The sequence below is a fragment of the Daucus carota genome, chromosome 7, assembly GCF_001625215.2.
Source record: "Daucus carota subsp. sativus chromosome 7, DH1 v3.0, whole genome shotgun sequence".
NCBI classification, from domain to species: domain Eukaryota; kingdom Viridiplantae; phylum Streptophyta; class Magnoliopsida; order Apiales; family Apiaceae; genus Daucus; species Daucus carota.
Genome location: NC_030387.2, coordinates 5,148,767 through 5,174,383, shown reverse-complemented (window position 1 = coordinate 5,174,383; position 25,617 = coordinate 5,148,767). Strand labels below are relative to the sequence as shown.

The 25,617-nt window shown below is 32.2% G+C and overlaps 3 protein-coding genes across 12 annotated transcripts; all 3 read left to right on the top strand.

Moving 5' to 3' along the window:
• The first annotated feature begins 11,275 nt into the window (after positions 1-11,275).
• LOC108193484 (14-3-3 protein homolog) lies at positions 11,276-18,149 on the top strand. 10 transcript variants are annotated; one of them, XM_064082270.1, is made up of 12 exons: positions 11,276-11,806; positions 11,877-12,343; positions 12,668-12,742; positions 13,431-13,582; positions 13,696-13,791; positions 14,022-14,087; positions 16,293-16,370; positions 16,455-16,660; positions 16,928-17,188; positions 17,599-17,664; positions 17,757-17,810; positions 17,889-18,149. In XM_064082270.1, exons 5-9 carry the CDS (start codon positions 13,748-13,750, stop codon positions 16,936-16,938), a joined length of 405 nt encoding a protein of 134 aa, XP_063938340.1. In that variant the 5' UTR covers positions 11,276-11,806; positions 11,877-12,343; positions 12,668-12,742; positions 13,431-13,582; positions 13,696-13,747; the 3' UTR covers positions 16,939-17,188; positions 17,599-17,664; positions 17,757-17,810; positions 17,889-18,149. The 10 variants fall into 10 exon arrangements, with proteins under 10 accessions (XP_063938340.1, XP_063938344.1, XP_063938348.1 ...); XM_064082274.1 differs by having other exon boundaries at positions 17,754-17,810; XM_064082278.1 differs by having other exon boundaries at positions 11,877-11,961; positions 12,281-12,343; positions 12,706-12,742; positions 17,599-18,149.
• Positions 18,150-20,474: 2,325 nt separating this feature from the next.
• LOC108194523 (delta(12)-fatty-acid desaturase FAD2-like) lies at positions 20,475-21,551 on the top strand. Its single transcript, XM_017361483.2, has one exon. The coding sequence runs from the start codon at positions 20,475-20,477 to the stop codon at positions 21,549-21,551; it is 1,077 nt and encodes a 358-aa protein (XP_017216972.1).
• A 1,232-nt stretch (positions 21,552-22,783) lies between these two features.
• Positions 22,784-24,728, top strand: LOC108195420 (E3 ubiquitin-protein ligase At1g63170-like). Its single transcript, XM_017362381.2, has 3 exons — positions 22,784-23,427; positions 23,752-24,139; positions 24,264-24,728. The coding sequence occupies exons 1-3, from the start codon at positions 22,886-22,888 to the stop codon at positions 24,408-24,410; spliced, it is 1,077 nt and encodes a 358-aa protein (XP_017217870.1). The 5' UTR covers positions 22,784-22,885; the 3' UTR covers positions 24,411-24,728.
• The last annotated feature ends 889 nt before the right edge of the window (positions 24,729-25,617 follow it).

Here is a 25,617-nt window from a genome sequence, read left to right as displayed (position 1 = left end):
CGTTAAATCCGTAACAAGTCCGTTGGTATTCGGATGCTAAATACGCTATTGGTAATCCGTTGGTTTTCCGATGCTAAAGCCCCCGTATTCTAACACAGTATTCCGTTGGTAACCTTTGGTGTGTGAATTGTTGATAATTATTTGCTAAGTGTTTGAATTTATCCCCACAAAAATTGGTCGGTATTCCGTTGAGAAATTGTGACGGAATAGTTTCCGTTGGTAAATTTGGTTCGCATTTCCGGGTTTTCTTGTAGTGGGGGGAGGGGGCTGAATAAAACGAGACAGCACAACACGTCGATGTTACGCGGGTACAATTCATTATGCCATGCATTAAACATAAGTTTCTTTCCTTTTCAATAATAAAAGCTGCAGTTGAGATTTGTATTTTCTATATGCCTCAACTCAATCATGCATCTCCTCCATTGCAAATTTGCAATTGAGAGGCTGTAGAATTACACTGTTTACGATTATGTCAAGGGTCCCAGGTACGTTAGTAAGCTGAAGGAGGAGTTTATTTATATCTGACTATGAAAATTAGTTGAATCGATATTATCAGTTTGAATGTACCATCCTGCGTTTGTTATATTCAGCGCAGTTAGAGCAACTCCAAGGCATTAGATCTCTTAGGTAAAAGTGTTTATGTGGCACCTACATGGCATCTATGTGGCACATTTTAGATAATAGGTTAAAATTCTATACTCCAACCATTACCCCTTAGCAAAAAAATATAGATAACTAAAATGGGGGTTGCTACATTTGTAAAACCTTTAAAGCTATTATGTATAATTTTAGATCATATAATTATACATAATACCATTGGAGTGAATCTAGGATCCCTTAGCTATAATTTTAGATAAGTATCTATATATCATATTATAGCTAATAAATATACATAATACCCTTGGAGATGCTCTTAGAGCATCTCCAAGGGTTGAGAACTGTTAGCTAAAAATCTTATGTGTCATCCTATGTGTCATCTAGTTGGCTCTTTTAGATAATATGTAAAAAAAGTTGCACTCCAACCATCATCTAAAAAATTATAGATAACAAAGTATCATTCAATAGATTTGTTGATCAAAAAAGCTAATAGAAATAATTTTAGCTTATAGTAATTATAGATAACATCATTGGAGTGAAAACTTTTACTGTTAACAAAAAATTTGTATAGTCCATTTAGATAAGCATTATAGCTAATGAGTTTAGATATTACCCTTGGAGATGCTTTTATATGGTAGTCGTAGTACTGAGTTTTAACTTGGTTACTTATTTTATACTTTTTTGCATTGTGGCGTATAAAAATATATTATTTTATAATTTTTTTTTGAAAATTTTCTTGTTTTATAAAAATAAATATTTATTTTATAAAAAAAAATCAAAATAATTTATCAAACTATATTTTATGAGAGTTTTAGAATGCATGCCGAACTACCGTATCCCGATGTAAACAATTGAGGGGGACGGAGGGGATATATTTTTTTGCTTCTTTAAGTTCGATTTTCGACTTATAGTTTAAAGTATTTATTAGTTTAATAAATTGAAATTAATTTAAAGATAAAAGTAAATGTTTGGACTTATAGTTTAGAGTATTTATTAGTGTAATAAATTTGAAATTAATTTAAAGATAAAAGTGAAAGTTTGTAGAAAATATTTTTTTGATAATTTTATTTTATTTTTGTGATGTTATAAATATTAGGCCGTGTTTGGAAATTAGCTGTTAGTTTTTAGCGGATTGAATTAGATATTTTGACTAGCGGATTGAGATAGATGTTTTGACTAGCGGATTGAATTAGTGGATTCTTGTAAAATTGTTTGGCTTTTTATGACACATGTCAGAAATTCTAACCCAAAAAACTCCTCAAAGTAGCTTTTTGGAATTTAGTTTTTTGAGCCCAAACCTCTAATTCAATCCGCTAACTATCAAACACTAACATTAGCTGACTGAAATGATCAAACCTCTAAAACACCAGAAACCTCTAGTTTACCCCAAACTTCCAATTTCCAAACAGGGCCTTAATATCGTCATTCAAATATGTAACTTATCTACATTTATTTATATTTTAATATTTGTAATAATTATAAATTATATATAATATAAAATTATTAATATATTACTCCCTCCATCTCATATAATGTGTCTTGTTTTGACTATTGAAGAGTCAAATTGACTAGATTATGACCAGAAATTACACATATTATCCGAATTCAAAAGATTAGAAAAAATTTACTTTATTAGAAAATATATCTAATCCCTTTCGAAATCCATTTTTTAGATTTTTAAAATAATTAATATATTTTCTCTAATTAATGGTCAAAATTTGGTCGATTTGACTATCTAACCGTCAAAAGCAAATAATATGAGATGGAGGGAGTATTTCTTATAAGCCATTATATCGAAAATAATTGTTAAATACGATACGTGTTTGTTTTATATTTGAACGACGTAATAAATGTCTAGACATTGCCCTTTTTATATGATAAGTTATACTCCTTCCGTCTCCTTTTATTTGTCACGATCTATTTTTGTTGGTCAAATTGACTAAGTTTTGACTAAAGATAATAAGTAACTCTTTCATTATTTTAAAAAATTGAAAATTATATTTTAAAGTAGATTAAAATTTATTTCCGGAGACATATTTTTTTTATTTTGTCAACTGATAAAATATTAATAAATGTCATTTAAACTTTGGTCAATCTGACCGGCACAAAATTAAATGTGACAACTAAAAAAGGACGGAGGGAGCACTTCCTCCTACCTATTTTATTTGCTTTTGACTTTTATATATGTATTTTAAGGTGTTAAAAAAATCAACTCTAAACATAATTTTTTTTCCTTATAAAATTTATATCAAATAAAAATTTAGAATCTAAACTTTTATTTCTAAACATAATTATTATAAGTGATAAGTAAACTCGGAATTATAAGTTAGCTAAGTGTTTGGATTATAAATAATTTATAAACATTATAAATGACCAGAGACAGGTGAAAAGAGGAGAAGCCCGAGAAATAAGTTAGTAAATCAAGCTTCTTAAGAGCATCTCCAATGGTGCTCTTAAATCATTTTCTAAAAAATAATATAATTAATCTATATGTATAAGTCGAATGATCATGAAGTAATACGAATATTAGCGTGCAATACTTTCTACTGTAGAGTGTAGAGGGGTGGTTAGGAATTGCCTCATAGAGTACAACCCAGTAAAGAAACAAATTACTCCCTCCGTCCCAATAAATTATATATACATTGGTATCGGACACGGAGACCAAGAAAAAGTGTGAGAAATGAGTAAAGTTAGATGGAAAGTGGGTAAAGTGGTGGGACCCACATATTTTTTTAATAATAGATTTGAGATAGTGGAGTAAAGTAGTGGGTGTAATAATGTTTTTATTATTATATATAGGGAAAATAGATTTTTTTGCCACTCAACTTATAGCGTTTTTAGAAACTTACCGCCCAACTAATTTATTTTTTCTTTTAGTCACTAATGTTAGGTTTGGTTTTTTTTTTAGCCACTAACTTAGGTTCGGATTTGATTACTAGTATTATGATAATTTTTTTTGTCACTAAACTTATTGCGTCTTTAGAAACTAACCACTCAACTATAATTTTTTTTTATTTTACTCACTAGTGTTAGATTCAGCTTTTTTTTGTCACTAAAGTTACGTTCGGATTTAATTATTAGCATTACATATTATGTGTAGCATTATTAAAATATAGTGGTAGTCTGTAATATTTTGATAATTTGATATATGTTTGTATTTTTATATATAGTATTTCTTGAAAATTGTAATAAGATAAAGTTATTAAAATTTTTGAAGATAAATTTAAAAGAGATCTTAGACTGAGCTAGTCGATTGAAACTTTAATAGCGAAAGGTGATGCGTCATATCACTCAATTACACTTTATCTTATGAGAGGAGGTCAATTGTTTGAAGTCATTAATTTCATATTCATGATTTATTGAATTTTTGGAATCTAATTATGATTTTTCCTGATTTTAATTTTCATCGGCTCATTTTATATTATTATTGCTATATATAAAGATATACACATACGACACATCATCAAAATATTACATACTATCACTGTGTATAAATGATGCTACAAAAAATTATTATAATGCTCGTAATCAAATCCGAACCTAAGTTGGTGGCTAAAAATAAAACCAAACCTAACATTAGTGACTAAAAGCAAAAATAAATAAGTTGGGTGGTAAGTTTCTAAAAACGCTATAAGTTGAGTGGCAAAAAAATCTATTTTCCCTTATATATAATGGAGATAGTGGGAGAATATAGTGGGTGTAGTAGTGTTTTATAGAGTATAAAAAGTTGCTATTTTGGGAGTGTATAGAAATGATGGGACATCCCAGAAAGGAAACTGTATAGAATTGATTGGGACGGAGGGAGTACTCGTTTATTCTACTCGTACCTTTTAAGATTCTCGAGAGGTAGGGGTGTACACGATTCGGTAAAACCGACCAAACCAACCCGAACCGATCATTTTTCGACCGAACCAACCCGAATTTTTTGAACCCGATATATATTTGGTTTAAAAAAAATATAAACCCGATTTAATTGGGTTGGTTATGGGTTTGAGTTTTTTTTGCCCGAACCAAACCAACCCGAATAAAAAATAAAATATTTTAAATATTATATATATGCATAGCCCAGCACCTCGAATATACTTTTAAATATATTCAGTTGTCTAAATTAGTGATTAGTGTTACAAATATATGATTATTGTTCATTAAATATATCTTTTCTGCAATGTTTTCAAAGATATTTTTTATAAGCAAAAAATTTATTTATTAAAACCATCTCTTAGAAAAGAGTAGCTACATCAATGACCAAACAACATAAGAGTCATTAGTATAACCTACTCCCTCTGTCCCATTTAATTGTATACGTTTCTTTTCAACTGCTCGACACGCATTTCAATGCTCTTATAAAATATAGTTCCGTAACTTATTTTTGAGATTTTCTTTTTCTGAATAAAAATATAACATCCAAACTTTAATTCAGAAAAAGAAAATTTTAAAAATAAATTACACAACTACACTTTACAGGAGCATTAAAGTCCGTGCCGCGTCCCCGTCCCCCAATGTATACAACTCAGGGGGACGGAGGGAGTATTACACAGACCCTGCCCTGCATACTACTACCAGAACAACCTAAGACACATACTCAAACATCAAGGGGATATCCAAAGGTAAAGTTTCTTAACCCGTATATATCAGAAAATTTATTATGAAATATTTAAATTACTAGCCGTACATGTTTCAGTTTTACTTAGTAGTCTGATATAATTATACTATGTATAGGAGAGTTAAGCATCTGCTTAATTTTTTATTTATATATATTAGTAAACCGAATAACCGATCCAAACCGATCCAAACCGAAACACTACAAATTGGTTTGGTTTTAGGGTTTACACGGTTCGGGTTGGTTTGAAATTTTGATAACCCAATTTAATTGGGTTGGGTTGTTAAATTCCGACCAACCGACCAACCCGAACCGTGTACACCCAATCGAGAGGAGACCTATAAATCTTGTCAGAAATGAGTGTTGATATACTGTAGAGCAGAGACTGGTGCTTGCAAGTGTGAGACAGTCAACAAAGTGGTGAAAAGATTTGATTTGAAAGAAAGCGAGAGAGACAGAGGAGGGAATAATGACAAAGTCCCGATTACTTTCAGACCCCTCCCTCTCCCCGAAAATACACTTGCGAGTATTCCTTTTCATGCCTTCAGACTTCAGAGATTTTTGTGTAAAATCGAAATCGAAGATTCTCAGTTTTAAAAATTGAAAATCGCAACTGAAACAGCGGTTTCGATTTTAAAACTCCGGTTCGATTTTAATCGGTGTGATTTCGGTTTTGAAACCGCAGAAAATTAAATTAAGAAACATACTTTCAATTTAATGAATATATTAGTTGACTAGATTAATGGTTGAGAAAAAATTTTGAAATTTAAACCGTCGCTTGAACAAGGAACTATTTATGATATATTCCATTGTATATAATGAATGATAATGTAAAGAAAAGTCTAATTATATAAATTAATTTAATGATACCATACTTATAATAACTAAAATATTTATTTGTGCTTTATTCACACTGACGATCATTCTTATATGTTTAAACTTATGAGATTTACACTCACTACTCCACTGCTACTATACTATTCTATTATATACAATTAATATAATAGTTGATAACCCATTATATACTATGAAATATTCATTTAGTCTATATGTTTTTCTTATAAAAGTATATAAATAAATATTATTTATTATTTTTTTAATAATAAGTTCGGTTCGGTTTTTTGTGGTTCGTTTTCACTTAAAACCGGAACCGCGTCCATTAGAACCGGTTCGGTTTCAAAATTTTCGGTTTCGATTTGGATCGATTTTTGATCAGTTTTATCGATTTCGGTTTCGATTTCGGTTTGAAGTCAGTTTTTTTCTCACCCCTATCCACACGTCTGGTTGATTGGGTTCTCCGGAGTACAAAAAGTGAAATGGATATTTAATATTTTAATCATTAAAAATTAATGATAAGTAAATTATTTATTGTTGAAAAATGAAAAGTAAATTCTAAATATTTAGTAAAATGTGAAGACTTGTAATATATTTTTTTAAGTTATACTAGTTTAGGACATAATATATTCACAGACTCTTAAACATATGAAGTACTCCTTCCGTCCTATACAAGTCTCTTTTGGAAAAATTACGCATATTAAGAATGTTTTAATTAGATAATATTTTCTCACTTATGTGTTATGCCTCTAATAAATGCATGAATGTAGACTTTTATTCGACCATCATTAATTGTTATAAAACTTTCGAGAAAAGTAATTTTGAAATAATATCAATATATATGCATTGAAAACTAAAAGTAGACAAGTATTGTGGGACAAAAATTTCTTCCTAGAGAGACTTGTATTGTGGGACAGATGGAATACTGTTTAATAAATGTAAGAACAACAGTTATCAACTCAAAAATTATTGTACCCCTATATTAGAAAAAGCCAATTTTCAATTTTTGCCGGAAGTTATCATAGATATTGCCATAAAACCTAATAAGAGATATTGGCTATGTTTGGAAATTAACGGTTAGCTGAATAAATTAGATGTTTTTACTAGTTGATTGAATTATGCTTTGACTAACGAATTCAATTAACAGGTTCTCAGAAAATTGTTTGGTAAATATCTGATTGATTTGTCTTTTCTGACATAAACCAAGACCGTCGACCTAAAAAACTCCTTAAAGTAACTTTTTCAAAATTAGTTTTTTGGATTAGAACATCTGTTTCAATCTGCTAACTATCAAACACTAATATTAGAGCAACTCCAAGACATTAGACCTCTTAGGTTAAACTGCTTATGTGGCACCTATTTGGCTTCTAGGTGGCACATTTTAGATAATACGTAAAAATTCAACACTCCAGCCATTACCTCTTAGCAAAAAAATATTGATAACTAAAATTGGGGTGGCTATATCTGTTAAATATCAAAGATGTGCATGGTGTCCACGTAGACGTGGTTTTTAAAATTTAAAATCGAAAGAAAACCAAACATCATTAATATGGTTCGGTTTATAACATGAGCGGTATTGGTTTATATGATGCAGTTCGGTTTGATAAGCTTGAAGCGTGAGAGATTATTCGACTCAGATTCGTTTAAGCCCTAGTAGAGATTTGTTGCGAGTGCTATTTAAAAAGGTGTTGCCAAAAAAAGTGTTTTTGCAGTTGTGGCAATATTTTCGATATTTACATATTTTAAGTTATAATATAATACAATAATGATCATGTTTAGAAGTTAGAGATTTGAGGTATTTTAGAGATTTGACCAGTAAAATCCGTTAAGAGCATCCCAAGAGTGTTATGTATATTTGTTAGCTATGATATAATATGTGGATAATCATTTAAAATTATAGCTAAGAGGTTCTAGGTTCACTGCAATGGTGTTAGGTATAATTATATTATCTAAAATTTTACCTAATAGCTTTAGGCCAAAGCCAAGTACTCCTTCCGTCCCTTTTCAGTTGTCACATTTCTATTTTTATCGATCAAATTGACTAATTTTTGACTAAAGATTATAAGTCACTCTTCAATTATTTTAAAAAATTGAAAATTACATCTTAAAGTACATTAAAAGTTATTTCTGTTGATATTTTTTTTTATTCTAGTCAAATTTTGGTTGATTTAACCGACACAAAATCAAATGTGACAACTAGGAGGGAGGAGTACCAAAAAGTTCAAAACACCAATTTGAGATTTTTAACCTTTAACCAATCTTAACAGATGTTCGGTATAAACGCGTGGAACATCAAAAGTATTGTACGAGTAGTGAAGATTTTGAAATAGACGTACTGTAGCTCCAAATTTTGTACTCCGAAATAATTTTAAAAATGTTTTTGTCTAATATAATGCCAGCATGAATCCGTCACAACATCTTCGTTTTCAAAAATCTGGTCTGAGTATGAAAATTTTATTCGAGGGTTGCTAAATATACTCCATTTTTCTTTTGTGCAGTTTGCAGGAATTACAAGTTTAACCCTGACTTATTAAATGAGCGAAATCCTAATAAATACGTCGATTTCAACGTATTTACATTAGAGTAACATACAGGCTGCGGGTCTGGGGTAGGTGGTAGCCTGGTAGGTGTATATTTGCACGCAGAACAGTATGTTACGGTACTAATTGGAAATTTCAAATAATTCTTACTTTTTAAATTTTAAATTTTAAATTAATTAGTTTTTTATTATAAAATATGTATTCTTTTTAAAAATTTATGATAAAATATGATCACATTTTAAATAGTCTAATAGTTTTGTATATTTAATATTGTGAATTACTATAATTATTGACTATTAAAGAATCATTCATTTTTATAAATTTTAATACATTTTAAAATTTTGTGCAAAAAGTAATTTTCAATCACAAAAAATAATTAAAATCACATTAAAAATTACTTTCATAATATTTTTAATCCTTTTTTTTAGATTAATTATTTTATTTATTTATATATATATATAGGGGAGGGTTCTGGTACAAACTTACAAACTTTTTTTGTTCAACACATATATAATTTGAGTTCAACATTTTTTTAACATATTTTGTTGAACATCGATTAAAATAGTGGTGGAGAAGTACATAAACCAATTTTTAAATGTAAGAACTAAGGTAAACATGTTATATAACTAATATTTATGTTTCTAGATCCTACCCAAACCCCAGAGGTATAGTTTAAACATCTTTTTAGATATATTCAACACAATGATAATTAGTGTTCAACACCCGATGTTGAACCCCAGTTATAAATGTGTTGAAAACGCGATTTATTTATGCGTTATTTTTAAAAATTGTGATGTTTTTTGAAGAATTTTCAACATGGATACTTTATATAACTAAAGATTAACACGATGGGAGAATAAAAAAAAGTTTGTAAGTTTGTAACTTAAAAAAGTTTTTATTTGATCCTATCCCTATATATATATATATATATATATATATAGATATATTCAAGTTCTTATCTAAATAAAAGAATTTAAAAATTAAAGAAGGGGAGAAACATATAACACATTAAAATGCTAAATTTTTATTAAATATTCTAGGCCGGCTAAAGGTTAAATTATAAAAAAATTTAAAGACATCGATCAAAAATTACAAAGGAGGATAAAATTATATATAAAGTAAAATATTTTAATGATAAAATTATACGTAAAATCAAATAAAATTATATGAAAAAAAAGTTATATATACAAATTATCTTCTAAATTGTTAATACATATTAAAGATTCTAGGCCAGCTGAAGGTTATATTATAAAAAAATCAAGTATTTTTTGTTTTGGCTAAAATATTATATCACTCACTAGTGTCAATTTTTGGATATTTTATGTTATTGGGATTGTAGTCCATCCCAACCCTAACGGTTATGGTCCAAATAATATAATCTCGAAATTATAAGTTTTTTCATTAAACGAGAATGAGTAAGAAAATTAAACACATTTATAAGAAAATAAAAGCGTTGATAAAATTATATATAAATTCAAGTATCTTAATTATAAAATTATATGTAAAGTCAAAAAAAATTAAAAAGAATTATTTTCAAATTCTTAATACATATTAAAAGTTACATTATACAAAAATGCAAATAAGCATCAAAATTTTACATTGTTTAGATTAAAATTGAGAAAGGATAAGTAATGTTGAAAAACTAATAAGAACAAAAAAAAATTAGCAAACAATGATCACAACCTTTTAAAAAAAAAAAAAAAAACTGATTAGTTACAAACTTATGTTTCAAGTTAGTCAGCGTATGAATGTATTGACCGTGTATGTGTATATTAATGTTGTTCACGTGCACAAAATACCAGAGCTTATTTAATTTTGTACACTGTTACACAGAATTCTAAGAAGGATATATTAGTAATCTCTGTCAACTGCACAAAGTAATTTTGAACTGTATTTAGCAACTATGTATTCTAAACATAGGGGCTGTTTGTTTGACAGAAGCAGGAGCCGCTTCTGGCTTCTGCTTCTCTTGACCCGTTTGTGTAAATAGATAGAAACATTTTTAAGAAGCTGAGAATGCTAACTTCTCTCTCACAGCTTCTACTTCTTTTCCAAACACTTTATTAACTTATTTACTTTTCACTTATACTCCAATTCTTTAATTTAAGTAAGAAGTTAATTATCTTAAACTAACCCAAACGGCCCTATAGTTTTTGTTTGCTGCAAATTCCTCAGCAATCAGCGCTGATTCAACAGGATCCGATATAAGTCTAGATAGTAGGGGTGTACACGGTTTCGTAAAACCAACCAAACCAACCCGAACCGATCACTTTTCGACTGAACCAACCCGAATTTTTTTAACCCGATATGTATTTGGTTTAAAAAAATATAAACCCGATTTAATTGGGTTGATTACGGGTTTGAATATTTTTAGGCCGAACCAAACCAACCCGAATAAAAAATAAAATATTTCAAATATTATATATCTATCTATCTATCTATATTATAGTTTCTCATGCGTGTTTACTACAGTAATGCATTGCTAACTAATTGACCCTGCTGAGCTTCGTATTAACAGTTTTGCCACTGCCTACGTGCATGTCCAAAACACTTGCCAGCTGAACTTCAATGGGACCCACAACACGTGCAAACAAAAGCTACTCCCACTACAGCAGCTTACATGAGAAGTTTGTTTTCAAATCTATTACCTTTCTATGTGGCTTGCTGTGTAGCCTTCCCAATTTATCACTGTTTTCTCCGCTCAACCTAGGAATAGGGTTCATGTCACAGCGGCATGGGCATGCCAGATTGGGCATGCCAGACTGGACATGCCCTAGGGCCCTAGGCATGCCTTTTGTCCATTTGGCATGCTTTTTTACTAATTTTTTATATAAATAATAAAATTTATATAAATATTATATCTTATAAATATTGAAAATTTTAAATATAGTCCAACTTCATAGTTAAATATTAGATAAACTACTAATATAAGTTAGTTAGTATTGTACTAAGTTCGGTTCTTAATATTTACTAACTTTTGTTATATTTGTAAGTGCACTTTAGTATCAATCCTGTAATGATGCAGCAGTTTTTACTATATTTAATAGAAAATGGCATGCCATTTGGGCATGCCTTTTTGTAAAATACATGCCTATAGACATGCCAGTGAGAACTGCCGTGACATGTACCCTACCTAGGAAACGAACTCTGGCTTCCTCTTTCTCACTTTATTCCTCAGTCATCTCATACATCATTGCATTGTTCTTCCATTTTTTCCACGCGAATCATAAGCAAGGTTTGTACACTCTGTTGCTGTCCTGTTTCATATGTGCATAATATTGTCTAATTAAATTATTTGATCTCAGGATGATGATTCATGACGCTTATTCACTTCTGATGATTCATGGCGCTCATAAAGTGTTCGCTGATTTGCCCAAAAGAAAAGAATGGGTAATTTGTCAATTTTTTATCTTTCCTTATGTATGGTTACATTTTGGTTATTAATTTTTTGCTTATTAGAGATTTTGTGAAGGATGGTGTTGGCAATGGAAATCTCTGTGCGATGAGAGGAGTTAATATAATTTTGTTTATAACCTATCTAATAAATTTAGCTATTTATTGCAGTTGAACTTCATCCGGAAACAATTTGATGATTTGTTCAAGAGAACAAGATCAATAAATATATGCTTCTACTTTTATGTTTTGGGTATCTTAGTTTTTAATGATTGATTCATGGAGTTTGGCTTTTTTATGATGGTTGTTACATAAGGTGGGATAGCTCCGAATTCAGAGGCACCAACCAGCTCAGAATTCTCTTCCGACAGCTTAACATGTAATAATCTGATGCCCTGTACATAGTTGTTTCATGTAGTGCTGTCAAATGTATAAAATGTTATACATTGTAATACTATGATAGTATGATCTTTAATTACTTTTATTTAGATAATATAAAATAACACACTACATAACAAATATCCTGCTAAAGCCAATATCTCGCTAAAATTAGTAGCTTTAGACATTTTGTGGGCAGAGCAAAATACTAACATTTTATACAACATTTTGTGTGCAGAGCAAAATCTATGTGTCACATTTCCCTGTAATTTTTAGTGTGTTTCAAGCTCTGCACTTTATATTGATGCCTAATTATGTAATGTAGGTTCCGATCAAGACACTTCTCATTGATGGCAATTGCAGGATGGAGGACCGTGGATTGGAAACTCATAATGGACAAGTGAGTAATTTGTTGACTGCCAGGTTCATAGGCATGCAATTGTCTTAGTTAAGTGGAAATATACGAGTGTAATTGCTCTTTCGGGTATGGATCACTAGGACCAGGAACATCAGGATCAGTCATGAAGGATCAGTCATGATTTGCATAAATACAGTACACAAAATTTATTTTATTTCCAATGATAAATTTTAGTTTTAAGCTTGCAGGGTTGCCATGTGTTTCAGAGCTAGCAGCTAAGGTAAAAATTCTGTATTTGTAACTGTAGCATCTCAGCTTATTTACCAAGTAAATCTTCGACCTCAAGTCCAGGCAGGCTGCATTTGCTGAGAACTACATAAAAAGATACTAGGAATTTGTTTGATGGGGAGCAGAAATTATATATTGTATAAACAATGCACCACCTCTAATTGTCTTCTCTAGAAAACCCATACTTGAGATACTTGAATCAGAGAAATGGTCGAATATGATATAAGAATGGATGCATAAAATTCATTAATCGTCAAAAGCAATTAGAGGAAAAGGATGGGTTATATGTGAAAGTTGTTATACAGTTTGTGTGGATATGTGCACTATAAGTGTTTAATCTTTTAAGCGTCAGTGACACTATTAGTAACATTGTAATAATCATGTTTATATGTAAGTATGTATATGTGTGTACACGTGTAATATTTTGATTTTATTGTGTTAGGGTGACTTTGCCGGATGGGACAGTAAAGGAGGGGAAGAAATGGATGTCGACTCCCTTTGATATTGCAACGGGGATATCAAAGAGTTTGGGATCAAATTCTTTAATTTCACAAGTGAATGGAGTTTTATGGGATATGTCTAGGCCACTTGAAGGTGACTGTGAGCTGAAATTATTTTCTTTTGATACTGATGATGGTAGAGATACATTTTGGCACTCAAGTGCGCACATCTTAGGGCAGGTATAATCAGCTTTGATTTATTTGTAGGTGAAACTATGTATTTTATCAATTTGGATGTTGCGGTCTCTTGAGATGACTTATGGATGCAAACTGTGTATTGGGCCATGTACCACAAGAGGAGAGGTGAGTGCATTGTGTAACGAAATGGTTGAATTGATTAACAGTATATTATCTTATAAATTACATCTTTTATGCTTTTCATCGATTACCTTCCCCTTTTTGCTAACTTGATAACTTGAGAGGAGCATTGATTATTATGTTGTATATGATTTAATGTATGCTTATTATTAATCAAATGCTTTTGTAAGGTTTCTAATCTGAGTGGTTTGTTCATTTCACACTACTTGTGGCAGCTCAAAACTCTGGGTCTTTTTCCAACCCATGCATCAGACTGGGTGTCATCTTTACCTCCTGCCCAGGTTTGTGTCTTATGCTTGACTGTGTCGCCGTTTTTCTTTATGTTTATTTTATTGTCTTTACTGTTAGTTTAAAGGAATGATCAAACTATAGTAGCAGTGTAAGCATATAGTAGGACTAGACCTTGAGTGGGACCAAAATGTAAATAAAATTTAAAGAAGCAAACTTTAATGTTTTTGAATCAATGGCCTGAATGTCACGGTCTATCTATTCCGTGGTCTAATAAATTGCAAATGAACGGAGTCCAAAGCATTGTGCATCTAGCATCTGAGCTTCTTTACTTGTGATTCAGGCTTTAAATTTCTACTCTAACATTCCTTAGTTAAAATTTAAGCTTTATATTTATGAAATATAATCTAAATACTCTTTTATGGAGAGATTCAGCATATGCCGATTACTTATATTTTACATATCTAAGAATAGAATATGAAAGATGTGTGCACTTGCACACGCAAGTGCACAGAGCGATAAAGACGTGCACGAGAGTTGTGCTCCCTTCGTTTTATGTTAGATGGCCATAACAATCATATGTGTAGATGGAACACACAAGTAACGATGTAAGAACATAAGAGGTATAAAATCAGAACATACATACTTTTAGGTGAATACTCTTACTGACTTGAATAGGATACTATTTTAGGAAGGAAAATATTTCCATTGCACTGATAATGCTGTTATTTAATTCCAGTAATTAATAACGATAACAAACAAACAATTTGATATCCATTTCCAGCTAAGCTTTGGCTGCATAAACCTTTGAATTGATGCTTTGTTCAGCTGGGCTCAACTTTTTCTGAGTTGGTGCTTTGATTATTTGTGCTGATCATGACAGAGAGATTCATAAAACTTACCATGCTATCTTTTTATGACATATATTGAAAAGCACACTGAGACCCACGTTAGCACTCCTGTAAGACTTTGGTATGTAATTTCTCCATCCATGTGTATAAGTGTTAGGTTACATACCAAAGAATTATAAATATATATAGTTTTGTAAAAAGAATAGAACTTGCATATACACCCTGGCTATTTACTAATTATTTGCATATAACAGTATTTACTAATTATATGGTGGTGCATTTGGCAATGATCAAGGACTCCTAAACTAATGATCAATCAGAATTGCTTCAGTCATATTTAATAATGTTTAATGGAGCGATTGATGCATAAGCTGGCGAGGAAAAGAATACTGGAGTAGATCACAGGTCATAGCAAGTTTTAGTATAAATAGAATGCAAATGAAATAGGATGAGTCCTGCAATACAAGAAAGGATAGTTGTTGCACTTAAAAAAATAAAAGAAATGATAGTTGTTTAGAATGAATTACATAAATATTGTTTGATATATTGAATAATCATTTATTTGAGATTACATGTTAAATTAGTAAATATAATATAATTAAATTTTAAGTCATTAATATTTAGAATTCGAGAAGCGACACTAAAGAGTCATCTTAATTTAAAACTTAAAAAGATAATTTGCTATATAATTTATGAAGAAATTAAATAAAGCATTTTTAATATTATTTCATTATTTATTATTTAAAGAAGAATATGTAAAGTACTTTTACTATATTCAAAAATATTGATTAGTTATTCATTTATGAGTAACTATAAAAATTAGAAATGATAATTCGATAAGCTAGGAAGCGGACCGTTATCTTAAAAATTAATATTATTATTGTAATTATTATACAAATAGATTATATAAAGCAATTATAATATATTAAATTAAATGCTAATCTATTTGAAATTAAATATGAACTAACTTATAACTCGTGCACGTTACAAGACTAATTATAATTTAGACGGAAAAGATATGAAATTTCAAACAACAATTAACAATTAATTTGAATAAATATATAGGTTTCGAGTCATCGTGCCGGAGGATAAGTACACTAAATAAACATTGTACACTAAAATTATCAATTGAATTAACAGCTTAAAGAGTTTTCAGACAAAACTTTTGTGTAGGTTTCATTGTTAATAAAGTTAATCATACCTGACTACATTAAACATTGAAATTCTTACTCAGTAGTACTTGATGTTTGGAAAGTATTTAGCTGACTTAGATTTAGATTAAACAACAGCAAGTCGCAAGTAGGGAGGAAGAAGGTTATTAATTCATGTGTTTTCTTGGAGAGTATATATAATATTTGTCTATCTATAATGTTATTTAATTGTTGCTTCATGGCTGCATCAATACAGGCAGGGTTTTGATTTTGTTCTATGGCTTGCTCTGAATTTCTTCGTCTTCTACTATGAGATAATGAATTCCCGTGAGAGGTTTCTTATGCAGATTCCTCAATCCTCTTTGTTTCGTATTTATCCTTTAAAACTGTGATTCAGTTTTATTGGTTGGTAATGCAGGGCTTGCCATTTAGCTAAACAAACTTTAGATGAGGCAATTGCAGAGCTCGAGACTTTGAGCGAAGAGTCCTACAAGGACAACACCGCAATGGACACATGCACTACTCATTTAGTAGTAGATTCTGATCGGTTCTATGTGATCTCTACTCATTTAGGAGCAACCAAACACATGGACTCCAATGGACATGGTTCTGCATTGGATCCAGGTTTTTTGATTGTCTGTAACTTTATAACAGGAGTCAAAATTCAAAGAAATGCACTGTTACTGCTTTAAAATACCTTTTTGATTTGACTGTCTGTAATTTTATAACAGGAGTCGAAATTCAAAGAAATGCACCGTTACTGCGTTAAAATACCTTTTCATTTGATTGTCTGTAACTTTATAATAGGAGTCAAAAATCAAAGAAATGCACCGTTACTGCTTTAAAATACCTTTTTCATTGATATGACATTGTTTTACATGTGATTGGTAGGCAATATGTGAAAATTACAACTACAAGGTTGATCACTTTGCTTCAATTGTTGATGGAAGAGCCATGTGGTGCTTGCTGGATTATTACTTTCACAGTGATAATCATATGGCATGTTCGTTCAAGATTAGTAAGGATATGTACGAGGAAGACAATTGAACTGTTGTAGAAACATCAATAATGTCCACAGCTAACTACACAGATGCAGTGCACAATTTTTTGATGTCGCAGAAATTGAAAACATTAGTGGGGAAGTTCCAAGAGGTAAGAACTTCTGAATTCTGGAGTTATGCTTGGAGCAATACTGACATGTGCAATACCTGAAATATTTGAAATTGATATATACGAGGCATGGCATATTTTTATTGAAAAGAATTATAATAAGTACACATGTGTATTGAAAAGAATTATAATAAGTACTCCCTCCTACTCATTTCTTTGCAATTTTTCTTCACTGCTTGGCATGCATTTCAAGGTGTATATAAATTGTAGTTTAAAGCAGTGGGAAGGCATTCCATTAAAAAAAGAGTATAATGGGACTTCTGAAAAGCGTCTAGCTTCATCGGTTAATGATTTTGGTTGGTTAACCAGAAGTTTAAATAGGCTGATCTTAAGACAAATCTTTCTATATAATATGCTCTTATTTTTTTGGTTGTTTAACATTATATTTTCAGAGAAATCTCAACTTGAAGGTGGATGTTTATCTGATGATGGTGTTTTGGAATCTGATGATGAAAATGGTAAATGCTTAATTATCATTTCAAAGTTTCTTATTATGAAAAAATACTCTAAAACTTGGACACTAAGTTATGTATGATATTTTTTTAAGAAGATGATTCTCCAGGCCCATATTTTCAAGATGATAGCGACTGTGATTCTGAAATTGGTATTTGAATTTATTCTTAAAAAATTTAAATTACAATTCAGAGATTTATTCTAAGTTGGTGAATTTTACATTTTCCAGGTGATGATACTAATGCTCAGCCTCAATTGCAGATTACTGTGTTCAGATTCTGTAATTTTGCTGTGACCACAGGATATGTGAATTCTTTTTGTTAAGCTAACTCTGTAAGACACTTTTATTAACAGATCAATTCTGTAAGGCACTTTTATTAACTATGTATCAGCTTCATAACATCTTTGTATTTTAAATGAACAAGACAACAGCGTGCTGTGCTTTGAACTCCAAAAAATTTTTATCAGTAAACAAAGTAGAACATGTAAAGGCCCAGCAGGGCGGGCTTAAATACTAGTATATATATATATGCATAGCCCAACACCCCGAATATATTTTAAATATATCATGTTGTCTAAATTAGTGATTAGTGTTACAAATATATGATTATTGTTCACCAAATGGTATATCTTCTGCAATGTTTCGGAAGGTAAAGTTTCTTAACCTACCCCATAAAATTTATTATAAAATATTTAAGTTACATGTTTCAGTTTTACCGAGTAGTCTGATGTGATTATACTGGTACGCATAGGGGAGTAAAGAGTTGAGCATCAGTTTATAATATTTATTAACCCAACCAAACCAATCCAAACCGAACCAAACCGAAGTACTACAAATTGGTTTGGGTTACAAATTTATACGGTCTGTGTTGGGTTGAAATTTTGAAAACCCGACTTAATTGGTTTGGGTCGATAAATTCCGTCAACCCGTCCAACCCGAACCGTGTACACCCCTACTAGATAGGATGCCAATCGAATCGACCGTTTAGAAATAATCATCTGGGATCAGAGGTACAATTCCCTATATACATCTCTATATTAATGCTGCAGCAGCAGCTGCTGCGAACTTTTTTTGTCTGTCTCAGAACTCGGATGATATGCCAGGAGACAAATGGTCACGGGTTTTGACTCTTCTTCCTTTCTCCTTTTACTAAAAACAAAAGGCCTAATTCTACTGTGTTATGCAATTCAGGAGTATTATGATTAGTGAGGAATTGGAGAAAAAAAATGCAACCGAGAATGACTAATGTGAAATTTTATTTTGCCTTTCTTCTGACATCTTTACAGGTGAAAAATGATTTTGTGAGAGTTTATAGTTTATTTAACAATTTTTCCATGGTAAACTTCAATTCTCATGTATTTAAATCATTTTGATTGATTTCTGCTTAATAATGATAAAACCCCACAAAATTTCAATCCAGAACCGCACCACGAAAAGAAAAACCACATTTTGAGGTATGGTGCAGAACGGTGCGAGCGGTTTATGCGGTGTGGGCGGTTTGATGAACACCCCTAATTATAGGATCACATAGTGCATCCTGATAATGCCTAATGCAGCTCTAGTTTTCGATCAGAAATAACAAACTACAGTATCATCTTCAGCGGAGCACTCACGTTCTTCACTTTAAGATAGATCAAGTTGCAGGAGTACTACAAACTAGCAGAGGTCCTTGCATAAAAATGCGCTTTACCAGCTAACTAATTTTTCATCAAACCGAATGGAGAATGCAGAAGCTGTCTTGAGGCAGCAATATGTAAATTCATGCAAGCCTTAGCTGTTCAAGTTGTGATGTCTGAACTTGAGAATCTCAGAGGACTGAAAATTGAAGTTATCATGCTAAATGCACACTAATTAAGTACGTTAATTCGTTAATCTAGTTATTAACTTATTGTGTTCTTCCAAATGTCCCCACGAACTTTTTATGATCATCCACCACAGATTTAATTTCTTCAACTATGCATTATAGTATTGCTCTGCTGTTTGATCAAATTTAACTATCTCAACTTGATACAGACTGTAGCTGTAAAATATTGTTAATATCCTTGTCCGCTAATCCCTTGTTCAACAAACTATTGTTCTTAATCAAGTTCCCCCATTCGGGAAAACGAGTCCCATTAGTGTAAAAGTAAACAATTTCCAGGGTTCCTTTTCCTTAAGTGTTGGCTAAGCTTCCTTATAAAGCTTCTTATCTGAGATCTATAGCATAATTGTCTCTTCTTGCAAACGTTTTAGAGTGTCATTAGTTTTGCTAAACTTGCGTCTTGCATGTGTCAGCAATCAGTACACAGATATAACCACCATTGTTATCACTTCATGCATGCATGTCACATAGATTAATACTCCCTCAGTCCCGTGGGATTGTTAACGTACACTGTTTGCACGCATTTTGAGGCTCTTATAAAATATAGCAATATAATATTTTTTAAATTTATTTTTTTTCTGAATAAAAGTTTAGACATCAAACTTTTATTCAGAATTTTTTTTATAAAAAAAAACATCATGGAACTATATTTTATTGAGGCCTTAAAAAGCGTGCCAAAAAGTGATGTTAACAATCCAATGGGACGGAGGGAGTAGTCGGTTAGCTAGAGCTGTCGTGCTCTCAACCTTAAAGAGGTTTATTGAAGGTTAAGGTACTGCATAATACGACGTTAAATTTTCTCTTGATATGTTTTGAAGTGTTTATGGTTTTTTTAGGATATTATTGAGTTTTGTTCAGACGATATATGCAAGTAAAATTTTTATACCAAATCTTACTTTTACAAAATGAACTGAATCTGTAATTACTACAATTTTTGCAGATAAATTGAAGAAATGTTGAATACTCATGTGAAAACTGTATTAAGAGCTCCCCAGTCGAGACCTCCATTCACTTTTCGTGATGTTAAGCAAGCAATTCCACCTCATTGCTTTAAGCGTTCTGTTCCTCAATCCTTCTCATACCTGCTCTTGGACATCGCCATTTCATTTTCCCTTTACTACATCTCCGCAAAATGTATCACAGAACCAGTACCTTCTCAATTATACTTTCTTATATCTTGGATTACATATTCACTACTTCAAGGCTGTGTCCTACTTAGAATCTGGATCATAGGCCACGAATGTGGCCACCACGCCTTCAGTGACTACGAATGGCTGGACGATGTAGTAGGATTCATCCTCCACTCCTTCCTACCATATCCTTACTTCTCTTTCAAGTACAGTCACCGTCACCACCACTCAAAAACCAGATATCTTCACCACGAAGAACTCGATTCCCCAATGCTCAAGTCCCAAGTTCCATCTTTTTTCAAACACCTCACCAATCCTGCAGCAAGACTTTTGGCCATTTCTTCACTTCTAGTCTTCGGCTTACCTACATACCTTCTTATCAACTTCCGCAGTGGAGATCATGACCGATTTGCCTTCCATTTCAATCCCTTCAGTCAAATGTTTTCACGTGGCCAACATGCTCAAATCTTACCATCCGATGCAGGGGTTCTTGCCATGAGCCATGGACTACACAAACTCGCCTCCATAAAAGGCTTCGCGTGGATTGCTTTTGTCTACGGAGGACCATACCTCACCCTAAATGCTCTTCTCATGGTAGCATTTATACTGAACCACACTCACCCTTTCGTACCTTACTACGACTCCTCAGAGTGGGACTGGCTCAGAGGATCCCTGGCTACAATTGACAGAGATTTCGGAATTTTCAACATGGTGTTTCATAATGCAACAAAAACTCATGTAGCTCACCATTTATTCCCGGGAATCCCACATTACCATGCAGAGGAAGCCACCAGAGCAATGAAGCCTATATTAGGCGAACACTATCAGTATGATGACACTCCATTTTATCAGTCACTGTGGAGTACTATAAGAGACTGTGTCTACGTTGAGGAAGATTAAGGTGATCACAACAAAGGCCTGTATTGGTTCAATAATATCACTATTCTAAACTATTGATCACAGCATTAATTGTTAAAAGATGCTCTTTACGGATTCAATGTACAATCTGAATAATTTTTAGGAAAATGCTAAGTAGCGCACAAAGTTTTTCTAATTTTTTTCCCCAAATCCAGTTGCGTATGATCGATTCAACTTAAACTAATAATAATGAGATCCACTCAACTACCCAATTAAAATTAGTCATGTTTGAAAAAAAAATTGGATACATAATTTGGGCTTCGTAGCATTACGAATTTAAGTTACCGGATTAATGTTCCAATTAATCGCTAGATCATGTCCGAATAGTTTGTCTTATCAAAAATGCTTTCACAGTGTAAGAGCAACTCCAAGCATGAAAAACTCTAAGCTAAAAGTGAGTTGACATACCAAAAATAAAAAAATATACCTAATCGCTTGAATGAATCACACTCCAACCATGCTGTCGAAGCAAAATGTGTTACAAATTCAACAAATTTTATGTAATGTCCTCCGTGTCTTATTTACCAACCGTTATAGTTAATTCCACGGGAGATACTCTAAAGTTTAGAAGTGAAGTATACAAGTTGTAGTAGGTAGTAGGCAATATATAAGTTGCCCAACCAATTCCCTGAGCGATATCACAACAACTACTAACCCATATTTTTACAAGTATTCTTTTCTCTCAAGTATCAGTCCTTCTCGTCAGCTCATCATTTAACATTCAACATCAGATAGATGATCAACTGTTCTAACCTTCTGACCTTACAATAGCTCTTCTTAATTTCGTTTTGTAATTTGTTTGATTAAAACTTGTTAAACCACCAATTCTTCTAAAACTTTACGATGAGTGGATCACCGGACCCGTGCATAACATCTTTTTTCAATTTTCTTCCATAAGACACAGTGTAAATGCTGTTAAACTGACGGAGCTGAATGTCAGCCACCTTTTTGGTAATCTTAAAATTCAGCCACATTTTTGCAAATCGTTTACTCTATAATATATCTTCTCTTATTATAATATATTATTGGTGATGAAAATAGTATTCTTAATCATATCCTAAAAGTTGTTTATCTTCAAAACCAAAAAATATATAATCAGCTTGATGAAAACCAGTAGGAGAATTAGGCCAGCGGTCCCTTAAACCAAAAGCAAAGCTTCTGTTTGATTTCTGGTCACCAATCCATCTCAACCAACACTGTTTATAGCTTCTACTACCATAATCCTCCATTCCTCACCTTCTCTTTTCATCTATATTCTCACAATACATTCATTTTAATCCTAAGTTATCGCAATACCAGAAGAAACCATAGATGCCATGAACACTTTTCGTATTATTTTTCCACAAAAACTTTATAGCAACTCCGGAATCAATGCACTTGGTGGTACTGCATCAGCTGCTGGACAAGACCGAAACAATCCTCCTCGCGGAACTCACCACTCTTCTAATGCAAGCTCATTCTTGATAAGAATGGCAATCAGAATATCCAGAGCAAGGTGGTATAGTTTTTTGAGAAGGCTGTTTTATTACCAGAATAATATGAATGAGTTTTCATCAGTATCATCTCCGGAGAATGTGCATGTAGGCTCCAACCCTTATCATACATCTACTTGGATGATACTCGAGTCTATGGCTTTGAGTATTCAGATAATTATTATAACTTATACATTGTGTGTTTCTAAAGAAGAGCAGCCTGTCTGGCCTATGAGACTGTGGATTTCTGGTTATGACCTTGCTAGTCTCTCGAATTTGGTTTTACTTTTGTTTCGGTATCGACTTCTTCATTCTACCATGCTGCAGAGGAACTCTGTCTCTGATGGTGAGCACCAGAGGAACCGAAATGAAGATTATTATTCCAGGTTGGTTTTTCATCACTCTACATATTTCGGGGCTTCAAAATATTCTTAGGCATCGTCACTTTTTGACGAGTAATGCTACGTACCCCAAATTTTGTTTCCAATTTTTTTCTCAGACGTGTGTAAGTGGAATCAATCATAAATTGCCAACTAGATTTAGGAAAAAAATTTGGAAACAAGTTTTAGGGTAACTAGCATTTTCTTTTTTGACGGGAACATGTTACATGCTGGACATGATTGTATTAGTTAGCATATTATTTCGTGTGCTAAAAACATAAAAATTAAAAAATTATATGGAACTAATGACTATGATATTTGAACTTGCAGAAGACTGAATATGGTAAACAGATGTCGAACCGGCATTGAGCTGTTCTTAGCCATATGGTTTGTGATGGGGAACATATGGCTATATGATTATCGGTTCGGATCATCTCACAGAGCTCCTAAGCTTCTCCTTGTCTGCATTTTTCTCCTTGTTTGGAATGCCATCGCCTACTCCTTTCCATTCCTTTTGTTTTTGTTTCTGTGCTGCTTCGTACCACTCATTAGCAACCTCCTTGGCTACAACATGAACATGGGATCAGTTAACCGAGGAGCGTCTGATGAACAGCTTGCCCGATTAAGTTGCTGGAAATATAAAGAAGACTATGTGCATCAGAGTGAGGATGGCTCTGATTTGGAGCTGGGAGATTTTCAACTGCAGAATAAGAATCAGGTAAGAATGTCACAGGTACTATAAGTACAAAACATATGCAATTACAATATTAATATTTTTACATAATTGCATTGATATTTAAGTAATATGTATAAATGGCTTAATATCTGGGGTATAAATGCAGGAATGCTGTATATGTTTAGGAAAGTACAAAGAGAAAGAAGAAATGAGGCAGCTGCCATGCTTGCATATATTTCATCTCCAGTGTGTTGATCAGTGGCTGCGGATCATATCTTGCTGTCCCCTCTGTAAACAACAGCTTAAAAGATAGTCCTCAATTGCAGTCCTAAAACCGAAACTTCATTGCATATCAGAAAACTGATATGCGCACAAGTACAAGTTGCCCCGGGCTCATGCATATTGTTAGTGCAGAGCAAAGAAAGCTTATACAAAAACGTATAGAGTAGAATATTACTGAACGTTTAGATTTAAAACTTTTATGCTGATAAATTTTCGTACAGAGGCACATTCAGTGTCAAATCCTGTACATACCATATAACAACACTACCTTCTTTTTGTGGTATTCCTTTTCAATTGTGTACTATAATGAATTTAATATTGAATAAAGATGTGTTGGTGTTTGAAATCACTTGTAGATTTTTGCTTTGTATTGTATTGACCCAAGTTTGAATCAATTCATTCTTCACCTGATTACTTCGTATTTGGCAAACTTTAAGAAAGAAATAGAGCCTCTGTTGGTATTTAGCCAACTTTCTGGAAGACTACTCATTTTATTTTGAACTCTTGAAATAAATTACATTGTTCATATATCTTCATCTTACATCCAATAGAAACTGAAAGTCTTTACATCGGGCTTAAGTAAATTTCTTTGGCAAATGAAATGTACATGATTGATGATCGAGCTCTTACTTATCTGCAGAAGAAATGTTGGTAGTGAGTCAAGCTATCACCATATCTTGATAGGTTATCTTAGATCGACCATTAGTATATTTATGATAGTGGATGTGAAAATTGAAGAAGGTTGGTGACTGGAGTTCAGGGGTCTTATTGGAAGCTAGGAGATGGAGAAGTAAGCACATTGTTAGTATTGCTTACTGCATTTTTAGGCAGCTCTCATTTACTTTATTTGGCAGGAGAGGAACGGGAGGAGATTGGACAAGGTAAATTAGGGTGAATTTCTGAATAATCAATAGAGTGAAGTTTATCAGAATCTTTGTCAAGGAACTGGTAGGAACTGAAGTTTATCAGAATCTTTCGTCTTTACAGATTTGAAGGGGAATCACTGAATCAGTGTGCACAGGGATCACTTGCTAGATAGATTATGAATGATTTTAAGTCAAGTACCAGAGAATTGATGGATAAAACAAGAATGTCGATGAAAATTGATGAGGGTAGCAGAATTGACTTATCAACGACATACTGAAACTAGCTGTATATGTTAAGTAATTCTGAAATTAGTTAGCTGTAGTAGATTATTGAATTCATCTGAACTCCCCTTTGGTAGGCAGACAGAGTGT